This window comes from Balaenoptera musculus, chromosome 3, assembly GCF_009873245.2.
Source record: "Balaenoptera musculus isolate JJ_BM4_2016_0621 chromosome 3, mBalMus1.pri.v3, whole genome shotgun sequence".
NCBI lineage: Eukaryota > Metazoa > Chordata > Mammalia > Artiodactyla > Balaenopteridae > Balaenoptera > Balaenoptera musculus.
In genome coordinates, this window is record NC_045787.1 from 164,836,902 (window position 1) to 164,856,727 (window position 19,826).

A 19,826-nucleotide genomic window follows, 5' to 3' on the forward strand; every position below is an offset into this window, starting at 1 on the left:
GTGGAGAATAATAACCGCTAGCAAGTATCTGCCCTTCCTACCTACCAGACGCTGCTGCGCTAACCACCCAGGGCGCGGTACCTCCTCCTCTTCTCCCTCTGAGGTTAGAACTATTATTATCTCCACTCTACAGAAGGGGAAACTGAGGCCCAGGGAGGGGATGCGAAGGCCCCAGAAGCAGTGCAGAGCCCTCTCCCCTGGGTCTGGGGACCGGGGCCACGAGTGGGTGGTTCCTAGTCTTCCCCTCTTCGCTTCGAGCCGCACGCCCAGGCCCCAAGACAGGAAGACGGTGGCCAGGACAGCCCTGTTAGAGGGCGGGGGAGGGGCCGGGCCAAACCACGGACAGGATTTCTCAGAATTTACAGTATGATGGGTGGAGGGGAGGTTGGGGGTGCCCCCAGAACCTGCGGAGCCACAGGCAGAGAGGGGACGGGAGAGAGTGGGCGGCGAGGGGGCCCAGCTCGCGCCTTATGCGAGGGGGCTCCGCTCTCCTCCATCCCCCCACCTCTTTGAGCCTCAGCCCCCGCGAGAGGGCTTAGGGGGCCACGTATGCAGAGACTCGAGAGGCTCCCTGCACACCAGGCTCTAGCATATGTGTGCAAGTGTGTGTTTCATGTCCCCACAGAGATCCTAGCACACACATGTGCATGCATTTGTCACGTCACACGTGCACACCCAGGCCAGAGTGTGTGTGTGTGTGTGTGTGTGCGCGCACGCGCGAGTCAACTCAGGCAGACCCAGGCATTTCACCCTCAGTCACCCAGGCACACCACAAAGTGGGGGGCTGGTGGAGTTCCCGTGAGGCAGGAGATAGATGGGTCCCAGGCTGGGCAGCTGGAGTTTGTCCCCTGTGGACAGATACTCCAAAATAGCAGGAGCCAGAGAGGAGGCTGGGCCCTGCCCAGATAAAAGACAGAGACCACATATTTCTCAGTCTTGAGGTCAAGGAGACCTTCCTGACTGTACGTGTGCAGAAAGGCTCCTTGGAGGTCAAAAAGGGACTGATGTCAACCTACCCATAGGCCTCTTCGCTAGAATCCATCTTGGCTAAGAGATGTGCGCCCACACATGGGAGGACCCTGAGATAAACCAAATTCGGACTCAGAACCAGGCAAAGCAAGAGGATTGGCCAAAGGAGACCCGGAAGAAAGGCCCCATATGAGTGATTCAAACTACCATGAGGGCGCGACTCTTTCTCTGAGTCCGCCCACGTGTCTATCCACACGTACTCTTTTTCCTCCTAATAAACACTTTACTTGTTTCACCACTTTCTGTCCCTTTGTGGAAATTTACTTCTACAGCGCTGAGAGGCCAGGGCCTTGTCACCGGCCGCTGGTCCCTGGTGGTCTCGTGGTTAGGATTCAGCCCTCTTCACTGCCTCGGCCTGACTTCAATCTCTGGCCGGGGGACCGAAGTCCTGCTTCAAGCCGCTGCAGGCCAAAGCCACCCTAGATCAGCCCCTCCCCCATCTCCCTGAGGGCAGTGTGTCCAGGCTGGGACCCGACAGGGGGCCGTGTCCTTCCACATCCCCTCTGCACTCTGTGCCCAGTTCCCTGGTCAATCTCTTCTTTTCCATCTCTCAGGGGCCCATCTGTCCTCTGTGCATGGCAGACTCAATGGCATTTTTTTTAAATTGAGGTGAAAATTAACATTTTGTGTGTGTGTCAGGATTATTCCATTTTATTCTTTTTTTTTAACATCTTTATTGGAGTATAATTGCTTTACAATGGTGTGTTAGTTTCTGCTTTATAACAAAGTGAATCAGCTATTCGTATACATATATCCCCATATCCCCTCCCTCTTGCATCTCCCTCCCACCCTCCCTATCCCACCGCTCTAGGTGGTGAAAATTAACATTTTAAAGTGAACAATTCAGGGGTATTTAGTGCATTCACAAGGTTATGCAACCACCACCTCTCTTTAGTTCCAAAACATTTTCATCTCCCCAAAAGGAATCCCTGTGCCCATTAAGCAGTCATTCCTGACTCTCCCCAGCCCCTGGCAACCAGCCACCAACCTGCTTTCTGTCTCTGTGGATTTGTCTATTTTGAATATTTCGTATAAATGGAATCATACAACACGTGGCCTTTGGTGACTGGCTTCTCTCACTCATGTTTTCCAGTTCTCGGTTCAAATGTCACCTCCTCTGAGGGACCTTCCCTGACCTCTCCCCCACCACCAAATGCCTCAGCCCACAGCCCTCAGCGGCATCTGACATAATCCTGGCCGTCTATTTGTTCACTCAAAGGCTGTCCCTCTCCTCAAAGACACAGGCTCCAAAAGGCAAGGATTGGGTTTCATCCTCTCTGAAAAGTTGGCAGTGACTGAATGAATGACTCACGTGACGCTGTCCTTCCTTGTCTCTCTCTGCCCCCATAACGTGGCCTCAACTTCCTTGTCAATCCTCAGATTCAATTCGACAGTATTTATCACGCACTTGCTCTTTGACAGGTCCTGTCCCAGATACTCGGGCTCCTTCAGGGAACACAACAGACGGACCCCCCTATTCCCATGGCACCTTCATCCTCGAGGTGGAGACAGACAAAACTGGTGACACAGGATTTAACTGCAGTTGAAGTTGTTACTAGGAGGATCAACTGCTCTTATCCAGTTCGTTTATTCATTCAACAAATATTTATGGAATACCTACTGTGTGTAGGATAGACGTAAATAAGCAGAGGCATTTTAGAGTGGGTGTTCAGGGAAAGCCTTTCCTAAGAAAGTGTTTGAACCAAGACCTAAAAATGGAAAAGGAGAGTTTTTTGGTTTTGGGGGGGATTTTTTTTTTCGTATTTTTGTTGTTTTTTGGCCATGCTGCATGGCATGTGGGATCTTAGTTCCCCGACCAGGGATTGAACCCATGCCCACTGCAGTGGAAGCACGGAGTCTTAACCACTGGACTGCCAGGGAAGTCCCCAGGAGAGTCATATAAAGACTGAGGGAAAAGCATTATAGGCAGAGGAAACAGCAAGGACAGAAACCTGAGGCAGAAAAGGATTTCAAGGAAGAGAAATTTGGCCATGACACCAGCGCAGCGATGAGGGGGTGAAATGGCCCATTTGTTGCTGGCTGTTTGATGTTAGGCAACGTGTATAACTGCTCCAAACCTCAGTTTCCCTGTCTGTTAATGAGGATAATAATAACGAAGACTTTGCAGACAGGGAAACAAAGTCCAAGGCAGAGGGACTGGCTCAGACCAGGCAGCTGGAAAATGAGCCCACTTGTCCTGGGTGACAGACCCTTAGGGGTCACAGTAATTGTAGAGCAGATGTAAACCTCTACCTCCTGTTCACCCCCTGGTCTTGCATAGCCGTCCTCCCACTGTTGCCAGGTGGAGCCAGTTATCTCCAGCTTATCTCCAACTCTTCCGGTTTACCTGAGCCCACTCAACCTCACCTACTCCTGCTCACTAACTTGCTGGCCTCTCCCCAGCCTTGGCATGCCCTGCAACTTTCTGGCATCATACACACATACCTGACAGCCCTCCCTCCCACACTTGTCCAAAATGGGTTTTTTTGGAAAGCAGTTTTATAAAGAAGAAAAGAAAAACATGTGCATTTCCCTTCCATGAATCTGCCTCATGGAGCAGCTTTACCTGCTTCACCCCTCATATCACAGAAAGGGTCAAAAACAGGGATAGGATAAGCACCCTGGCTCTGAGGGCAGGGGATGTGTGGCCACCTGTGGGAAGATTAGTCACAGCAACACTGTGGTCAGTCACCCCCTTTCTCAAGACAATGAACCTGCTCTCCTGTGCTTGTGTGGTGGCTTTATTTATTTTCACTCAGCCTCACACACCACAGGATGGAGTGGGGTGGGGAGGAAGGACAGTTACAGCAGAAATATGCTGAGAAACTCCCCGGCACCCCCGTCTCACTCAGAGAGGAAGCCAGAGTCCTCACCTTGACCCACAGGCCCTGTGTGACCTGCCCCCCATCACCTCCCTGTCCCCACCTCCTCCCACTCTCCCCCCTCCATCATGGCCTCAGCCACATGAGCTTCCTCTATGTTTCTCCAACTCAGCAGGCATGGTCCTATCTCAGGACCTTGGCACAGACAGTTCTCTTTGCCTAAGGAGGGCTCTTCCCCCAGCACATGCATAGCTCCCTCAAGTCTCTGCTCAAATGTTACCTTCTCAACAAGGACCTACCTGACCTCTCGATTTCAATTTTTATAACTCACCCAAAACTACCTCTCCCAAGCCCCCTACCTCTTTGTTCTCCAAGACACTTATCACCAGTGATCCTACTATAAGTTTTTCTTGTTTATTTTTTTATCTGCCTCCCTCACTAGGCTGCCAGCACCACAGAGGCAGGAACCATATCTGTTTTGTTCATTGCTCTTTCCCCAGTGCCTGGAACATGGTATATGATCAATAAATGTTTTCTAAATGAGTAAAGGAATTTTTTAAATGAGTGAATGAACAGTTATTATGACTGAGCCATAAGTTTAGCCCCAAGCCCCCCGGTGGCCAAAACAAAAATGGAAACAGGATTAGTTATATTCTCTATGAGGATGAAACAATCCAGTTCCCAGGGAAAGGCACATGCCAAGCCATTTATGTACTTCTCAATTAATCTTCACAAGACGTCCCTGCAGGATGAGCACGTTCGGAATCCCCATTTACATATTACAGCTGGTCCTGCCCAGCTCCCAAATCCATCTGCTAACCACTAAGCCAGCTTTTCCCAAACTGGTCTGATTATAAGTATCACCTAGGTGCTAGTAAAAAAGATTCCAAGGCCTGTCTCCTGGAAAGTTTGAATTCAAAAGGTCTGTAATTAAACAAGCACCTGTGGGTGATTCTTCTGATCAAAGAAGTTTGAGTAATGTCACTTCATGCTACAAGGTGAGAGAGAGAGATACACACAAAGAGATGGGCTAAGCAAAACTCTAAAACAGTTTTGAGAACATTTAAGAGATTATCTTTATGACCTTGAGGCATGGAAGGATTCTTAAGAAAAAAATGTACAAACCATAATACAAAAGATGGATACATTTGGCAACATCTGATTTAAAAACTGTCATTCAACAAAACACACCAGAAATAAAGTGAAAAGACAAGTCAGGTGAGAATGCTGAGATGTTCATATGTGACACAGAATGTATATCTGGAATATATAAAGAGCTCTGAGAAATCAACAAGAAAAACGTAAATATCCCAGCAGAACAGGCAATTCATAGAAGAGGAAACCCAAGTGGCCAACAGATTTTGGCAAAAATGTTCAACAGAGAAATGCAGGTTAAATTCATTTTACACTCACCAGATTGGCAAAAATCAAACAGTCCATAAAAACCATGTGTTGGCAGAACACGAACTTCCTTTACATGCAAGAAATTGTAGGTTGGTAATACCACTCGGTGGAACACTTTGGCAATATCCAGGTTGAAGGCAAACACTCCGAGTATCTGCAATTTCCCTCCTGGGTGTACACCAACAGCAAACTATGGCCCATGGGCCAAATCTGGCTATACCTGTTTTGAGAAATAAAGTTTTATTGGAACACAGCTATGCCCACTTATTTACCTATTGTCTACGGCTGCTTTCATGCTACAATGAAAAGAGGGAGTAGCTGCAACAGTGGCCATCCTACAAAGTCAAAAATATTAAATCTGTGGCCCTTCTGTACAGGAAGAGTTTGCCAACCCCTACTCTGGATCCATGCTTCTCAAACTTCAGTGTGCATGTGGATCTTCTGGGCATCTTATTAAAATGCAGGTTCTGATTTACCTATTCTGGGAGGGGCCTAAGAGTCTGCATTTTAACAAGCTCCCAGGTGATGCTGATGCTGCTAGGCCATGGATCACGACATGAGTGTCAAGGATCCAGGTAGCACAGGGTTCAGCCAGGATGTGTCTGTGAATCTTTGCAGACACAACAGAGAAACATGGCCTCATCAGCATCTTCAACTCGTTTCATCTCTGCCCCCAGCAATTACCAACTCGGTTAGGGCAGAAACTTTCATTCATTCAACGTCTGTTGCAATCTCAACGTGAGCCAGACACACCCGAAGCAGGAAGGGAATTTCATGCATTGATAGCCAAAGAAATCTCCCCAGCCTTCAAGGATGGGTGGAAGAGGAAACATAACATGTGATTGCACAGTGTCCTGAAATCCAGCCCCCGAGTCAATCATGGTGTGACAGACATGACACAAGGGACCCATGGCTGGAACGTGGCACTGGATAGTTCTTATAGCAGCAGCTTCCAGACAGCCACACAGAAGGTTGCCAGATGCCCACTGGCTCTCAGAGGGCAGAGGACACACCTGTGGTCCCAGAGCCCAGCACAGGAGGAGGGTAATCAACATGTCTTGGGTGAACATTCTAGACATTTGTGCAAGTTTCCACTTGCAAATTCCTCAGTGTGGAGTGCTTTTTCCCTCATCCAGTTCCTGTTTGACACACAGTAGGAGCTCCAAAAAATATTTGTTGAAAAAATATATGTATGTGATGAGTGCAGAAATGATTCATATTCAGTTCCAAGAGCAATCACATATAAACAGCATTGACAAAAAAATAATAAGAGCCAGGCCAGAGTGAAGGGAAACAATTTTGAAGAATGAGAGGACATTTCCCCTGAAGACAGCACTACTCTGGGGCTGGGAGCATGAGTGCTTTCTAAAAAGGAAAAGGAGAGAGGAGTTAATATTTGTCAAGCACTTGTGTATGAAATGCTATGCACACAGTAAATGAGATTTAATCTTCTCAAACCATCTGAGGTAGGTGTGGTGGTCTCTAATTTGGAGAAGAGGAACAGGAGGCTCCACCAGCCACCTCCAGGTAGAGGGTGGGGGGTCTGAGTGGCTCCCCCTTGGTAAGAATAGGATCAGAGGTAGAAGTTTGCAAGAAGTGGGTTCTGGCTCTAGAGAAGGAATTGTGATGGGGTTTTGGGGGAAGTGAGTTCTCCATCCTTAGAAGAATTCAAGTAGAGACTGGATGACCACCCATCACTAGATTCTTGGAGCCCCTCCTGATGCCAAAATTCTATGATCTGTTTTAGGCAGATCCTTCTCCAGGCTTTTCCAACTGGAGCAGGAAGGTTAAAAGGGGCCTGAGTCACTCAAGAGCAGCCAGCCCCCACCCTCCTGAGTCCATGGGGTGTGAGTAAGCTGGGCCCAGACACTTTAGACACACCTGGTGGGTGGAATCACCAAGAGGAAGCACTAAGCTACCCACATCTCCCAGCAGCAGGATGCTATGCCCCCACTTCGTCCTTCCCTCTCCTTGTTAGCATTTTTTAATATTTCCAGGGCCAGGGCTGCATTAAAAGCCTCTATGCAGGATCAGCCACAACTGTGTGGCATCTTTTTTTTTGGGAGGGGGGTCTTAGTTGCGGCACGCGGGATCTTCATTGAGGCACTCGGGATCTTTCATTGCGGTGCGCAGGCTTCTCTCTAGTTGCGGTGCAAGGGCTTCTCTCTAGTGGTGGTGTGCAGGTTTTTCTCTCTGTAGTTGTGGCACGCAGGCTCCAGAGCACATGTGCTCTGTAGTTTTGCAGCACGCAGGATCTCTAGTTGAGGTGGGCGGGCTCAGTAGTTGTGGCACCTGGGCTTGGTTACCCCGCAGCATGTGGGATCTTAGTTCCCCGACCAAGGATCGAACCTGCGTCCCCTGCATTGGAAGGTGCATTCTTTACCACTGGACCACCGGGGAAGTCCCTCTGTGGCATCTTTGTGTTGAGAACTGGCTCCTCTGCACCCCCAGTCTACCCCCTCCCATCTGTGGGTGCTGGCTGAGGAGGGACAGGCCAGAGTTGCCTCCTCCAGGCAGCCCTCCTTCCTGCCTCCCAAGGACATTCTTGGGAGATGTAAGTCTCCAATCCCAGCCCAAAGGTGGGAGAGAAGGCAGGGCATTGGACGCCCCCCCACCCTCGCTCAGGGGCGCAGCTGAGCTGGCAGCGCAGGTCCTCAGAAGGGCAGGTGCCCACCGAGGCCCCCATGGCTGATTGCTGCAGCTGTGACAAGCAGGATGGCAGGCCTGGCTGGGTCCTTGTTCTCTGCTCCCGCTGGAGGGCTGAGAATGGGTGAGGGACCAGAACAAGGGGTGAACAGGCAGAGGAGGGCCAGGCCGTGATGTGTAGGGTGCCCTGTGCTGCGACTGTGATAAACCTGGGCTGGCTGAGAACTAGCCCAGCCTCTGAACCTCGTAAGGGCAGCAGGGGGTGGGGTGCACCCGTGGCCCAGTGACTTGGCTGACCAGGGACATCCAGTGCTCAGCGATTGCACCAGCCCAGAGGCATACCCCATCCCCAGCTCTCCCCACAATTGGAGCTGGGATCTTTTTTTAACCAGAATCTAACAAATGCTCTGAAATGATTTAAAAAAAAAAAAAAAAAGGGTTCTGAGTGAGGACTGATGAGGGAGGGGTTTTTGGTGAGCTCTGGGGGCTCCAGGGTACCTGGAGAGTGGTCTTTTCTCCCATCCAGCTGGGACTGTGTATGCTGGGGCTGAGAGGTCTTCAGGGGCACAAGCAGCTGGGGACAGAGAGAAAACTGACCCCCCTTCAGATATTTCTGGCCTGTTCCAGTGGCTCAAGGCCCTGATCCAACACACAGAGAAAGCCATCTGAACTGGATAAGTCTGATCCCCAAACTGGGTGGTAAGCAAGCACCCCAAGGGGACCCTAAGAAATGAGGGGTCAGGGCTTCCCTGGTGGCGCAGTGGTTGAGAGTCTGCCTGCCAATGCAGGGGACACGGGTTCGAGCCCTGGTCTGGGAAGATCCCACATGCCGCGGAGCGACTAGGCCCGTGAGCCACAATTACTGAGGCTGTGCGTCTGGAGCCTGTGCTCCGCAACAAGAGAGGCCACGATAATGAGAGGCCCGCGCACCGCGATGAAGAGTGGCCCCCACTTGCCGCAACTAGAGAAAGCCCTCGCACAGGAACGAAGACCCAACACAGCCATAAATAAATAAATAAATAAACCCAAAGTTTTAAAAAAAAGAAAAAAAAGAAAAAGAAATGAGGGGTCAGACATCTTGAGATGGTACTTCCTCCTTCAGAATGGCCCTCAGTATGTCTGTTCCCAGCCCCCACCATCCCCCCTAGAACAGGAACCCCAAAGCCAGGAAGGTGTCCTCATGCTTGTTACTAAGTTGGGCACTATGAATTGTAAATAAATGAGTGAGAGAATGAATGAATGAATGAATGACCAAATGAGCACATGAATGAGTGATTAAATGAATAAAAGAATCGACAAATGGATAGACTTATGGGTAGACAGATAAATGGATGAATGGATAGGTGTATAGATTCATAGCAAAGTGGTGGGGAGGATGGATCGATAGACTGAAGGAAGGAAGGACCGAATGAACGAATGAACAAATGAACGAAGGAAGGAAGGAAGGAAGGGAGAATGGTTGTGTGAGTTGATGTGGTTAGATGGCTGAGTGGTTAGATGGATGAATAGATAGATGGAAGGAAGGATGGATGGATGGAAGGATGGGTGGATGGATAGATGGATGGATGGAAGGAAGGATGGATGGATGGATGGATGGGTGGATAAATTAGTAGATGGGTGGGTGGATGGATGGATGAATGGAAGAAGGAAGAAAAAGTGACTACCCAAAACAAATATTTTAGGCAGGATAGGAGCCATGGTATGATCCAAGGTACCCCAGCCTCTCCTCTTAAAGGTCTGGTCTGGACACTAAGAAGTGGACCCTCCCCCCAGCCAGGGCACCCCCTGCCTCCCACAGGCTTTTCCCAGTCTTGGGAGCTGGGTCAAGGCCAAGCCACTCATACCCCCAGACAAACCCACGATCAGTCCCCACTGCACCCTTGCAGGCCTGGCCTTGCCCAGGAGAAGCTTTCAGATGGGGGCCGAGCCACACCCCCAGCCCCGAGGTACTCTGCCTGAGGCTCGGGACTTGATACGCAATTTGTGGGGCAGGGAGGGCTGAGCCAGATCCTCCGGATCATTCCCAGGGACCTGGCAGGCCACCCCAGGAGGCAACCCCATGGGATCAACACTGGGTGTCAGCAACACATCTGAGCACCCCGAGGCCCGGCAACCAGTGGGTATGGGTGACCACAGCCCACAGCAGGGCCTGAGCTCTGGTCTGGGCCCCTCATGTCTATCCAGCGGGTGACAGCTGAAGAAGGCAGCTGGAAGAGCGCTCTGCAAGGCCATGTCCATTCTCTTGGGGGTAGGGGGTGCAGGGTCCTGGGGGGACCTGGGGGAAGTGGCCAGGCCAGTCCACCTGGGAGCCGCCAGGCAGCCCCAGCATCCTGGAACCCCAGCGTCCAAGGAACACGGTCTCAAGAGGCAGCCATGGGAGCCGGGTAGAGAGGGGAGCTGTTCAGCCCCAGGGTGGGGGTCTCCAGCCCAGGGGGCCTCCCACAGCAGAGTGGGCAGGGTCCAGGTACCACCAATGGGGGGCAGGAGGCCAAAGCGGTGCTTGAGAGCCCGTAGCTCAGCCCTGAGCAGAGCGTTCTCCTCGAGCAAGGCGTCCAGCCTGCCCTCTAGGGCCGCGTCCTGGAGACGTCGCTTCTCCCGGGATCTCTTGGCCGCTTCGTTGTTCTTCCTCCGCTTCTCCCAGTAAACCGTATCCTTCTTCTCTTCTGGCATGAACTCTCGCTGCCGACGCACGGCCGTACCCCGGCCCCTCGGTCCCGGTCCCCTCAGGGCTTTGCCACAACCCTGGGGTACATCTAGCGGGACCAAGAGACCCACATCCATGGCTGCCTGGGGACCCTGGGGAGGAGAAAAAAGTTCTTGGACTGGAGGCAGGAGGCTGACCTGGGTGACTCCTCCCTCTAATTTATCCTGTGTCTCCACCGTCCCCAGGGGGGAGGGGCGCGGGTGGAGTGGGAATTGGGCTGGAGACCAGGGTGGAAGCAGAAAGGGGTGTAGCAGGGAGAGTGAGGGCCTGGTGGGATGGTTTAGTGCCTGGTGGAGAAGTGGGTGAGGCTGCAGAGAGAGGTTGGTTGACTGGGATAATGCTTAAAAGCAGACCACAGTCGTCATGGAGAGCTGCTCGGGTACCATATCCTCAGGAGGATGCAAGCTCCTTTCCAGGAGTTCTTACCACTGAGAAGGTCAGCAGACAAGCCAAGGGCTCAGTTCAATCTGAGCTCCAGGGTAAGATTCTTGGAGACCCAGAGAGACATAGGAGGAAAGCTGAACCTAGAAAAAGAGAATGTGTGCCCATGGAGTTAAACTGAGCCAAGGTGGGGTCAGAAGATAAGCTACTACTCATCTGAAAAAAGCCAAGGTTGTACACCAAGATGTCCTCCATCTGTGGCCAGAATTTTGCACCTGCCCAGCCACCCTACCTATATATTCATAAGGTCTTCTATTCGCCCACCCACTCACTCGTCTGTCCATCCCTCTACCCACCTACCTAACCAACTCACATTCCATCCATTCATCCATTAATCCACCCATCCATCATCTATTTATCCATCCATTCACTCCTTCAAACACCCATCCATCCCCCACCTGATTGTACAATCCTCTGTCCATCTCCCACCCACCCACTCATCCATCTAACTGTCCATTCATTCACTGATAGCTTCATTTTAAAAATAATATTGTGGGCTTCCCTGGTGGCGCAGTGGTTGAGAATCTGCCTGCCAATGCAGGGGACGCGGGTTCGAGCCCTGGTCTGGGAAGATCCCACATGCCGCGGAGCAACTAGGCCCGTGAGCCACAATTACTGAGCCTGCGCGTCTGGAGCCTGTGCTCCGCAACAAGAGAGGCTGCGATAGTGAGAGGCCCGCGCACCACGATGAAGAGTGGCCCCCGCTTGCCGCAACTAGAGAAAGCCCTCGCACAGAAACGAAGACCGAACACAGCCAAAAATAAATAAATAAATAAATAATTAAAAAATAATAATAATAATAATATTGTGCCTACAGGTAAAAGAAAAAATAGACAGGGAATTCCCTGGCGGTCCAGTGGTTAGGACTCAGCGCTTTCACTGCTGTGGACCTGGGTTCAATCCCTGGTCAGGGAACTAAGATCCCACAAGCCGTGCAGCGTGGCCTAAAAAAGAAAAGAAAAGAAAGAAAAAATAGACAAATTGAACTTTATGAAAGTTTTTAAATTTTGTGCATCAAAAGACACTATCTACAGAGTAAAAAGGCAACCCACAGAATGGGAGAAAATATTTGCAAATTACATATCTGATATAATACCCAGATTATATAGGGATTAATATCCAGAATACATAGAAATCTCTTAAAACTCAACAACAAAAACCAAACAACCCAATTCAAGAATGAGCAAAAGACCTGAGTAAACATTTCTCCAAAGAAGCTATATAAATGGCCAAAAGGCACATGAAAAGATGTTCAGTGTCACTAATAATTAGGGGAACTGTAAATCAAAACCACAATGAGATACCACCTCACACCTCTTTGGATGGCTACTATCAAAACAACAGAAAATAGCAAGGGTTGCCCAAGATGTGGAGAAACTGGAACCTTTATGAACTGCTTGTGGGAATGTAAAAAATGGTGTAGCTGGGGCTTCCCTGGTGGCGCAGTGGTTGAGAATCTGCCTGCCAATGCAGGGGACACGGGTTCGAGCCCTGGTCTGGGGAGATCCCACACGCTGCAGAGCAACTGGGCCCATGAGCCACAATTACTGAGCCTGCGCGTCTGGAGCCTGTGCTCCGCAACAAGAGAGGCCGCAATAATGAAAGGCCCACGCACCGCGATGAAGAGTGGCCCCCACTTGCCGCAAGTAGAGAAAGCCCTTGCACGGAAACGAAGACCCAACACAGCCATAAATAAATAAATAAATAAATAAAAATTGTATAACTTTAAAAAAAAAATAGTGTAGCCATTGTGGAAAACAGTATGATGGTTCCTCAAAAAAAATTAAAAATAGGATTACCATATGATCCAGCAATTCCACTTCTGGATATATACCCAACAGAACTGAAAGCATGGTCTCAAAGAAATATTTGTACGCCCATGTTCATAGCAGCATCATTCACAGTAGCCAAAAGGTGGAAGCAACCCAAGTGTCCATCAACAGATGAATGGATAGGCAAAATGTGGTCCATCCATACAGTAGAATATTATTCAGCCTTAAAAAGGAAGGAAATTCTGACACATGCTACAGCGTGGATGAAAGTTAAGGACATTATTTCATTGAGCAATGAAATAAGCCAGTGACAAAAGGACAAATACTGTATGATTTCATTTATAGGAGGTTATAGAGTAGTTAAAGCCATAAAGACAGAAAGTATAATGGTGGTTGCCAGGGGCTGCGGAGGGGAATGGGGAGTTAGCATTTAATGGATACAGAATTTCAGTGTTAGAAGATGAGAAGAGTTATGAAGATGGATGGTGGTGATGGTTGCACAATACATGTCATGTGCATGTATTAAATACCACTGAACTGTATACTTAAAAATGGTTAAGATGGTACATTTTACATTATGTGTATTTTACCACACTAAGAATATTTTAATAGTAATAATATTGTACCTTTACTAAGTGCCAGGCATCTTTCCATCCACATATTCATTCATTGGTCCCTTCACTCATCCACCTTCTATTCTTCCATTCAACCAACAGATCCTTCCTATGTGCCAATCAACCTTCCACAAATCCATTCATTCATCTATATATCCCTCCATGAGTCCATCCATCCATTCAACCAAAAAGCAATTGACAAGAACTTGAAATGAAAAGTGTTGAAGAACCAGAATATTAAGAATAGGAGCAGATAAAAGAAGCAAGGACATTAGATTCTCAACTCCTAGGCTGGAGCTCAGAAAAGATGCCCAGGGCCCCAGGGATACCCACCCCCCAAGGATGGGGGACCACCTCCTTTGCCACAGCCCATTTTCCCACATTGGTTTTCCTGAAAATCCTCACACAAAGGTCTGATTCTACCGACCACCTGGGTTCCCTGCACCTAGGATGTCATCACCTTCTGTGACTCTGATGCAAAACAGGTGGAGAGAAAAACCAGAGCGGGACTTCCCTGGTGGCACAGTGGATAAGACTCCATGCTCCCAATGCAGGAGGCCTGGGTTTGATCCCCGGTCAGGGAACTAGATCCCACATGCCTATCTCAACTAAGAGTTCGAATGCCACAACTAAGGAGCCCGCCTGCTGCAACTAAGACCCAGTGCAACCAAGTAAATAAATAAATATTTTTTAAAGATAAAGAAAAAGGAAAAACTAGAGCAAGGTGTGAGGCTTCTGCCTGAGAACTCAGAACGGGCTCCAGAGAAAAGTGGACATTGAGGGCTGGCACCTTTGTTCTGAAAAACCATTGACTAACCTCCATGAGGGCAGGTATGTGTCTTTTTTTGTCTACCAATGTATCCCTGTGCCTGGCATTGGGCTCATAGACAGTAGTTGGTAAATAAACATTTGTTGAATGAGTGAATAGACACATAGACGAATGAAAACCGAACCTTGTTCATACATAGAGAATGTTTGGCCCTCCTCCTCCTAAAACTATGAAACACACCTCATCACCCTGTTTGCTTTGGCCACCAGGAAACTCGGCATTCTGTTTTGAGATGAACTCTGGTAGCTTTCTTGAATTGGGAATGTAGTTTTTCTTCTCCAATATTATTGTTTGAATTTAGTCTTATTTTGTGCTAACAGCTCTTGGCTTTAGTGTCTGTGTCTGCATAAGCTAATGCAGGTCATGTCTGAAAAAGGGTAGAGACATAAACGGTCAAATAACAACACTCCTAGGAATTCTGACCGTGATCCTAGGTCCACATTTCCCAAAGTATATTCTCAAGAACCCCAGTAGCAACAGTGTTCTGCCCCCTCCCAGAAAAAAGATACAAATACATTTGAGAAATATTGCATTCCCTGTTCCGTATATGAAAATCACAAAGATATGAGAATCATTAAAGGCTCTGAGAAGTCCTGCAAAAAAAGTTTAACTTGTGTTTGACTTGGAAGTTCTCAAATGTATTTGGCCACAAAATATCGACTTCACAAAACACCTTGGGATGCATATTTACTCATTCACGCATACAACACTGTGTCAGGTTCTAAGGTGGTTACTGGTACAGCAGAGGAAAATTAAACAGCCTCCCTGCCCTCACAAAGCCAGGAGCTGATGGGTGTCAAGGGCACATCTCAAGGGCCAGCTGGACTGGAAAGGGAGGAGGACACAGCCTAGGAGTCCTGTAAGGCCGAGTCAAAGCCAGCAGATGCCCAGGGAGGAAGGCAGTGCATGGGCTAGAGGTCAGCTAGAGCAGGAACAGGAGGCTCTCATGCCAAGCCCATGAGGCAGACAAGGGCTCAGCCTCACTGTGCAGCACCCTGCCCAAGTCCCTCCTCTCTGTGGCTCAGCCTGAACCGCCCCTAACCACCACCCCAACACCTCCACAGGAACCCAGAGGGAGATGGGGAGGTAGATAGCTCAGCTGCCCGAGTTTATTTAGAGAAGATGCAGCAGGTGCTGGGCTGGGCCTTCCTGTGGTCGTGGCACCAGTGGAGGGTGGGCAAGACAGGGGACAGTCCTTGTGAAGCGGCCGGTGGGGGATGAGGAAACAGGAAAAATGTCTCCCTCAGAGATGGCCCAGCACAACTCCACCCCAGCCCCATCAGCCTCTGCTGCCTCCCTGACTGGTGGTAATCAAAGCTCTTCTTGGTTCCCCTGAGTGATGCGGAACTCATTCACTAAAGCCAACAGCTACGAGGCTGGGTGACCTCTCATGGTCAAGAAGGTCTTCCTGACAAATACCATATGTTATCACTTACATGTGGAATCTAAGATATGACACAAATGAACCTATCTACAAAACAGAAACAGACTCACAGACATAGAGAACAGGTTTGTGGTTGCCAAGGGGGGTGGGCGAGGGAAGAGTTGGGAGTTTGGGATGAACAGATGCAAACTATTATATATATATAGGATGAATAAACAACAAGATCCTACTCTATAGCACAGGGAACTATATTCAATATCCTATGACAAACCATAATGGAAAAGAAATATGAAAAAGAATTATATATGTATGTATATATATATGTAACTAAGTCATTTTGCTGTACAGCAGAAATTAAACACAACATTATAAATCAACTATACTTCAATAAAATGTTGAAGGAGAAGGAGAAGGAGGAGAAGGAGAAGGAGAAGAAGAAGGGAGAGGAGGAGGGGAAGTGGAAGGAGAGGGAGAGGGAGAAGGAGAAGGAGAAAGAGGAGAAGGAGGAGAAGGAGATGGTCTTCCTGGAATGGAGCAAAATCCACCTTCACTAGACTTTTCCCTGTTAGAATGCATTCTCTCTGTGAGTCCATGAAAAACTTCTCCTCTCTCTGGCCCCTAAGACACTTTGAGGATTTGACAGATCAATGATCATATCCCTCCATTCCTATTCCAGTCTCTAAGGAAAGCGGTAATATTTACTGAGCACCTGCTATGTTCCAGGCACATGCAAAGTCTCACTCTGTACTCACCACCACTCAAAGAGAAATGTTCAGTCATTACCCTCATTTGACAGATGAAAAAACAGATGAAAGGTCAAGTGACCTGCCTAAGTCAACACAGCCAGAATCCAAGTGCAACAGACCCTAGAGCCCACACTTTATTTAACACACCAGCTAAACCTTCCCAGCTTTTCCCCACTTCTTTCACTGAGAACACAGTTTTAAGTTCATTTAGCACCTCTGAAGAATAGACGTCAGTGTCCACCGAGGGAAAAGGGGTCCAGAAGCCGAATAGCTAACAATGGGGCAGGGCTGAGATGAACACCTGGGCTGTCAGGATGATGTACAGGATGGACAGAGTGAAGACGCCTCTAATTGGGCTCAGATTCTCCTTCCCAAATGAGTGTGTGTGGGCGAGTCCCATCACTCCTCTGAGCCTCCAATCCCTCATCTAAAATGAGGGGAATAGCAGTACCTACTTCACCGGTTCTGTAAAGAATGAGATCATATGTGTTAAGAGCCAGTACAGGACTTCCCTGGTGGTGCAGAGGTTAAGAATCTGCCTGCCAATGCAGGGGACACGGGTTGGATCACTGGTCCGGGAAGACGCCACATGCCGCGGAGCAACTAAGTCCCTGCACCACAACTACTGAGCCTGCGTTCTAGAGCCCATGAGCCACAACTACTGAAGCCTGCGCACTCTAGGGCCCGCGTACTGCAACTACTGAAGCCCACGTGCCTAGAGCCCGTGATCCACAGTAAGAGAAGCCGCCGCAATGAGAAGCCCGCGCACCACAACGAAGAGTAGTCCCCCACTCGCTGCAACTAGAGAAAGCCTGCGCTCAGCAACGAAGACCCAACGCAACCTAAATAAATAAATAAATAAATAGAAAGACCCAGTACACAATAATAGTACAAAATGAGCCACATGGCTACTTTTTATTTGGTGGTGGTGCTAGAACCCTCTCCCACTAGGTTTCTGCTGCCAGACCCCAATGGTTATCTGTGTTTAAAATACCCATAGAACCCTCAGAGACCACCCAACACAATGGTATCAGTTTACAGATGATGAGATTGGACTTCCGTTCTAGATGGCAAATGAAGGACGTGCTGAGACCTCCCCCGTTCCACCCCCAAACACTTGGAAATGACAGGGAAGTGCCAACTTGAACCAGAGACCAAAGCAGAGGTGCCCAGTGACAAGAATACCCCCACCCATGGAAATGTAGGGCCCCTTAATATATATCATCAAGGACACACATTCTCAGAAGACTCAGAAGACAGGGGAAAATACCCTAAAGAGATGAGGAATTTACAATCACTTCATGAAGTTGCCACAAACTTCCCAAATGGAAGAATTTACATCTGTGGAAATAGAGATAATTAGTGCAATCTTCAAAGAGTTTTACAATGAATAGATTAAGTGATTCAGAAAGATAAAGGAGGGGATAGTAGCCATTAAACAAGAACAGGAGGTTATGAAACAAAAACACATAGACATTAAAAAAGAACTGATTGCTCAGATATGAAAAATATAGTTACTAAGAAAAAGCTCAAGAGATGGGTTGACTAGTAGAAGCAGAAACTGAGATCCAGGTCTGGGGACAGACTTACCAAGTTCACATGGAATTTTAGTGGCTCAGGTGGAACTAGTACTCCAAGCTCAGTTTTTAAAAGCCCAGAAGTAAAATCTAGCTTAGGACCTGAGCCTTGAAGCCATCTGTGGCTCTCCAAAGGTGCTCTGTGGCTTCCCCCTCTCTCTTTTCTGTTTTTCTTTCCTTTCCCTGTATAATAAGGTTGCTGCTGAGCTGGACTCCAAAGCTCCTCCCTAATGAGAAACTGGGCTTCCATCCCCTGACTGGGCAGGGTGGGACAAGAGGTATGGAGAAATGGACAGCCCTCTCCTCCGAAATTAGAATTTAATTAAACAGAATCTTAATGTCAGAAGAGGAAATGACTGAGTGAAACTAAGAGGACTAGCCAATATTGGCCATGGGATGCTGATGGTGGTCTCTGAGCCTCAGATTCCTCATCTATAAAATGGGTTCAAGGGTCCCCATCAAATGCAGATGTTTTGAGAATTAAATAGTAAGTTGTGTGTACAAGACACCTGGCACGTCTAGGTGGTCTCACACAGAACACCTTCCTGGGGCTTAGCAAACCCCTTCTTTGAGCCCAAAGACACCCCAGATGAGGACACACTACAGTCATTGGAGTCTCAGCCACCAACAAAGGAGAGAGAAATTTAAAACTTTGAAAGGAAAAAGAAAGGTGAGGGGAAAAAAAAGACGAACCAAAGAAGAGAGGGTAGGCTGCCTCACAAATTCCCCACCCATGTGTGAGCCCACAAGCTTTCCCCTTGCTCCGTGCCGAGTGGGGAGCTAAAAATGACCACAGACTCTTCAGTGGGTGTAAGACTTCTTAACAGTTACAGACAAGAGGTGGCATTCATGTGGGCCATGGACATGTGGAAAAATTGTTTGCCCCCATCCGTTATAAGAGAAATACTCACTTGTTTTCATTTACACAGTGAGATACTGGTTTTTTCTAGCTGAAATTGGCAAAGATTTAAAAAATGATAGGGGCTTCCCTGGTGGCGCAGTGGTTGAGAGTCTGCCTGCCAATGCAGGGGACACGGGTTCGAGCCCTGGTCTGGGAAGATCCCACATGCCGCGGAGCAACTGGGCCCTTGAGCCACAACTACTGAGCCTGCGCGTCTGGAGCCTGTGCTCCGCAACGGGAGGGGCCGCGATAGTGAGAGGCCCGCGCACCGCGATGAAGAGTGGCCCCTGCACCACGATGAAGAGTGGCCCCGCTTGCCGCAACTAGAGAAAGCCCTCGCACAAAACGAAGACCCAACACAGCCAAAAGTAAAATAAATAAATATAAAATAAATGATCGCTTCTGTGAAAGTTGCTTCGTATTTAAAAAAAAAAAAAGATAAAACCCAGTACTAGCAAGGATGTGGTGAGATGGGCACTTCTATATCTAGAAGGTGGAGGCGTCAATTGCTTCCTGGCAAAACAATTAGACAATACGAAACAAAGTTGGACTCATACCTGTTTGAGGAGTAAAGGTGTCCCGTCCTTCCCATCTAGATCACTGCTTCGAGCACCTGTCCTCAGCAGCCCCGATATCCTTCCTCAGATACACAATTCCAGCCACTTAGAACCTCTTTCATTTACTGAAAAGATATTCTCTCACCTCCACATACTGTTCCTTCTGCCTGAAACATTCTTCTTCTTCCCACACCAATTACCCAGCCAAATCTTATTCATCCTTCAGAACTTAGCCCAGATGTTACCTCCTACAGGAAGCCCACCAGACTGACCCCTCTTAGCTAGGCCAGAGGCCTCTTCTGGGCTCCCTTTGCCCAGGGGTTTTCACCATCACCACCACAGTGATCACTCTGGGTCTGCCTCCCCATGTCCACAGGTCTCCAGAATAGGTGCTCAATAA

At 48.6% G+C, this 19,826-nt stretch overlaps 1 protein-coding gene across 1 annotated transcript; it reads right to left on the reverse strand.

Moving 5' to 3' along the window:
- Nucleotides 1-9,812: 9,812 nt before the first annotated feature.
- NFILZ (NFIL3 like basic leucine zipper) lies at nt 9,813-10,682 on the reverse strand. Its single transcript, XM_036847370.1, has one exon. The coding sequence runs from the start codon at nt 10,680-10,682 to the stop codon at nt 9,813-9,815; it is 870 nt and encodes a 289-aa protein (XP_036703265.1).
- Between the last annotated feature and the right edge of the window lie 9,144 nt (nt 10,683-19,826).

Coding starts and splice junctions, on each gene's coding strand:
- NFILZ (XM_036847370.1), bottom strand. CDS start 10,682: ATGGATGTGGGTCTCTTGGTCCCGCTAGATGTACCCCAGGGTTGTGGC.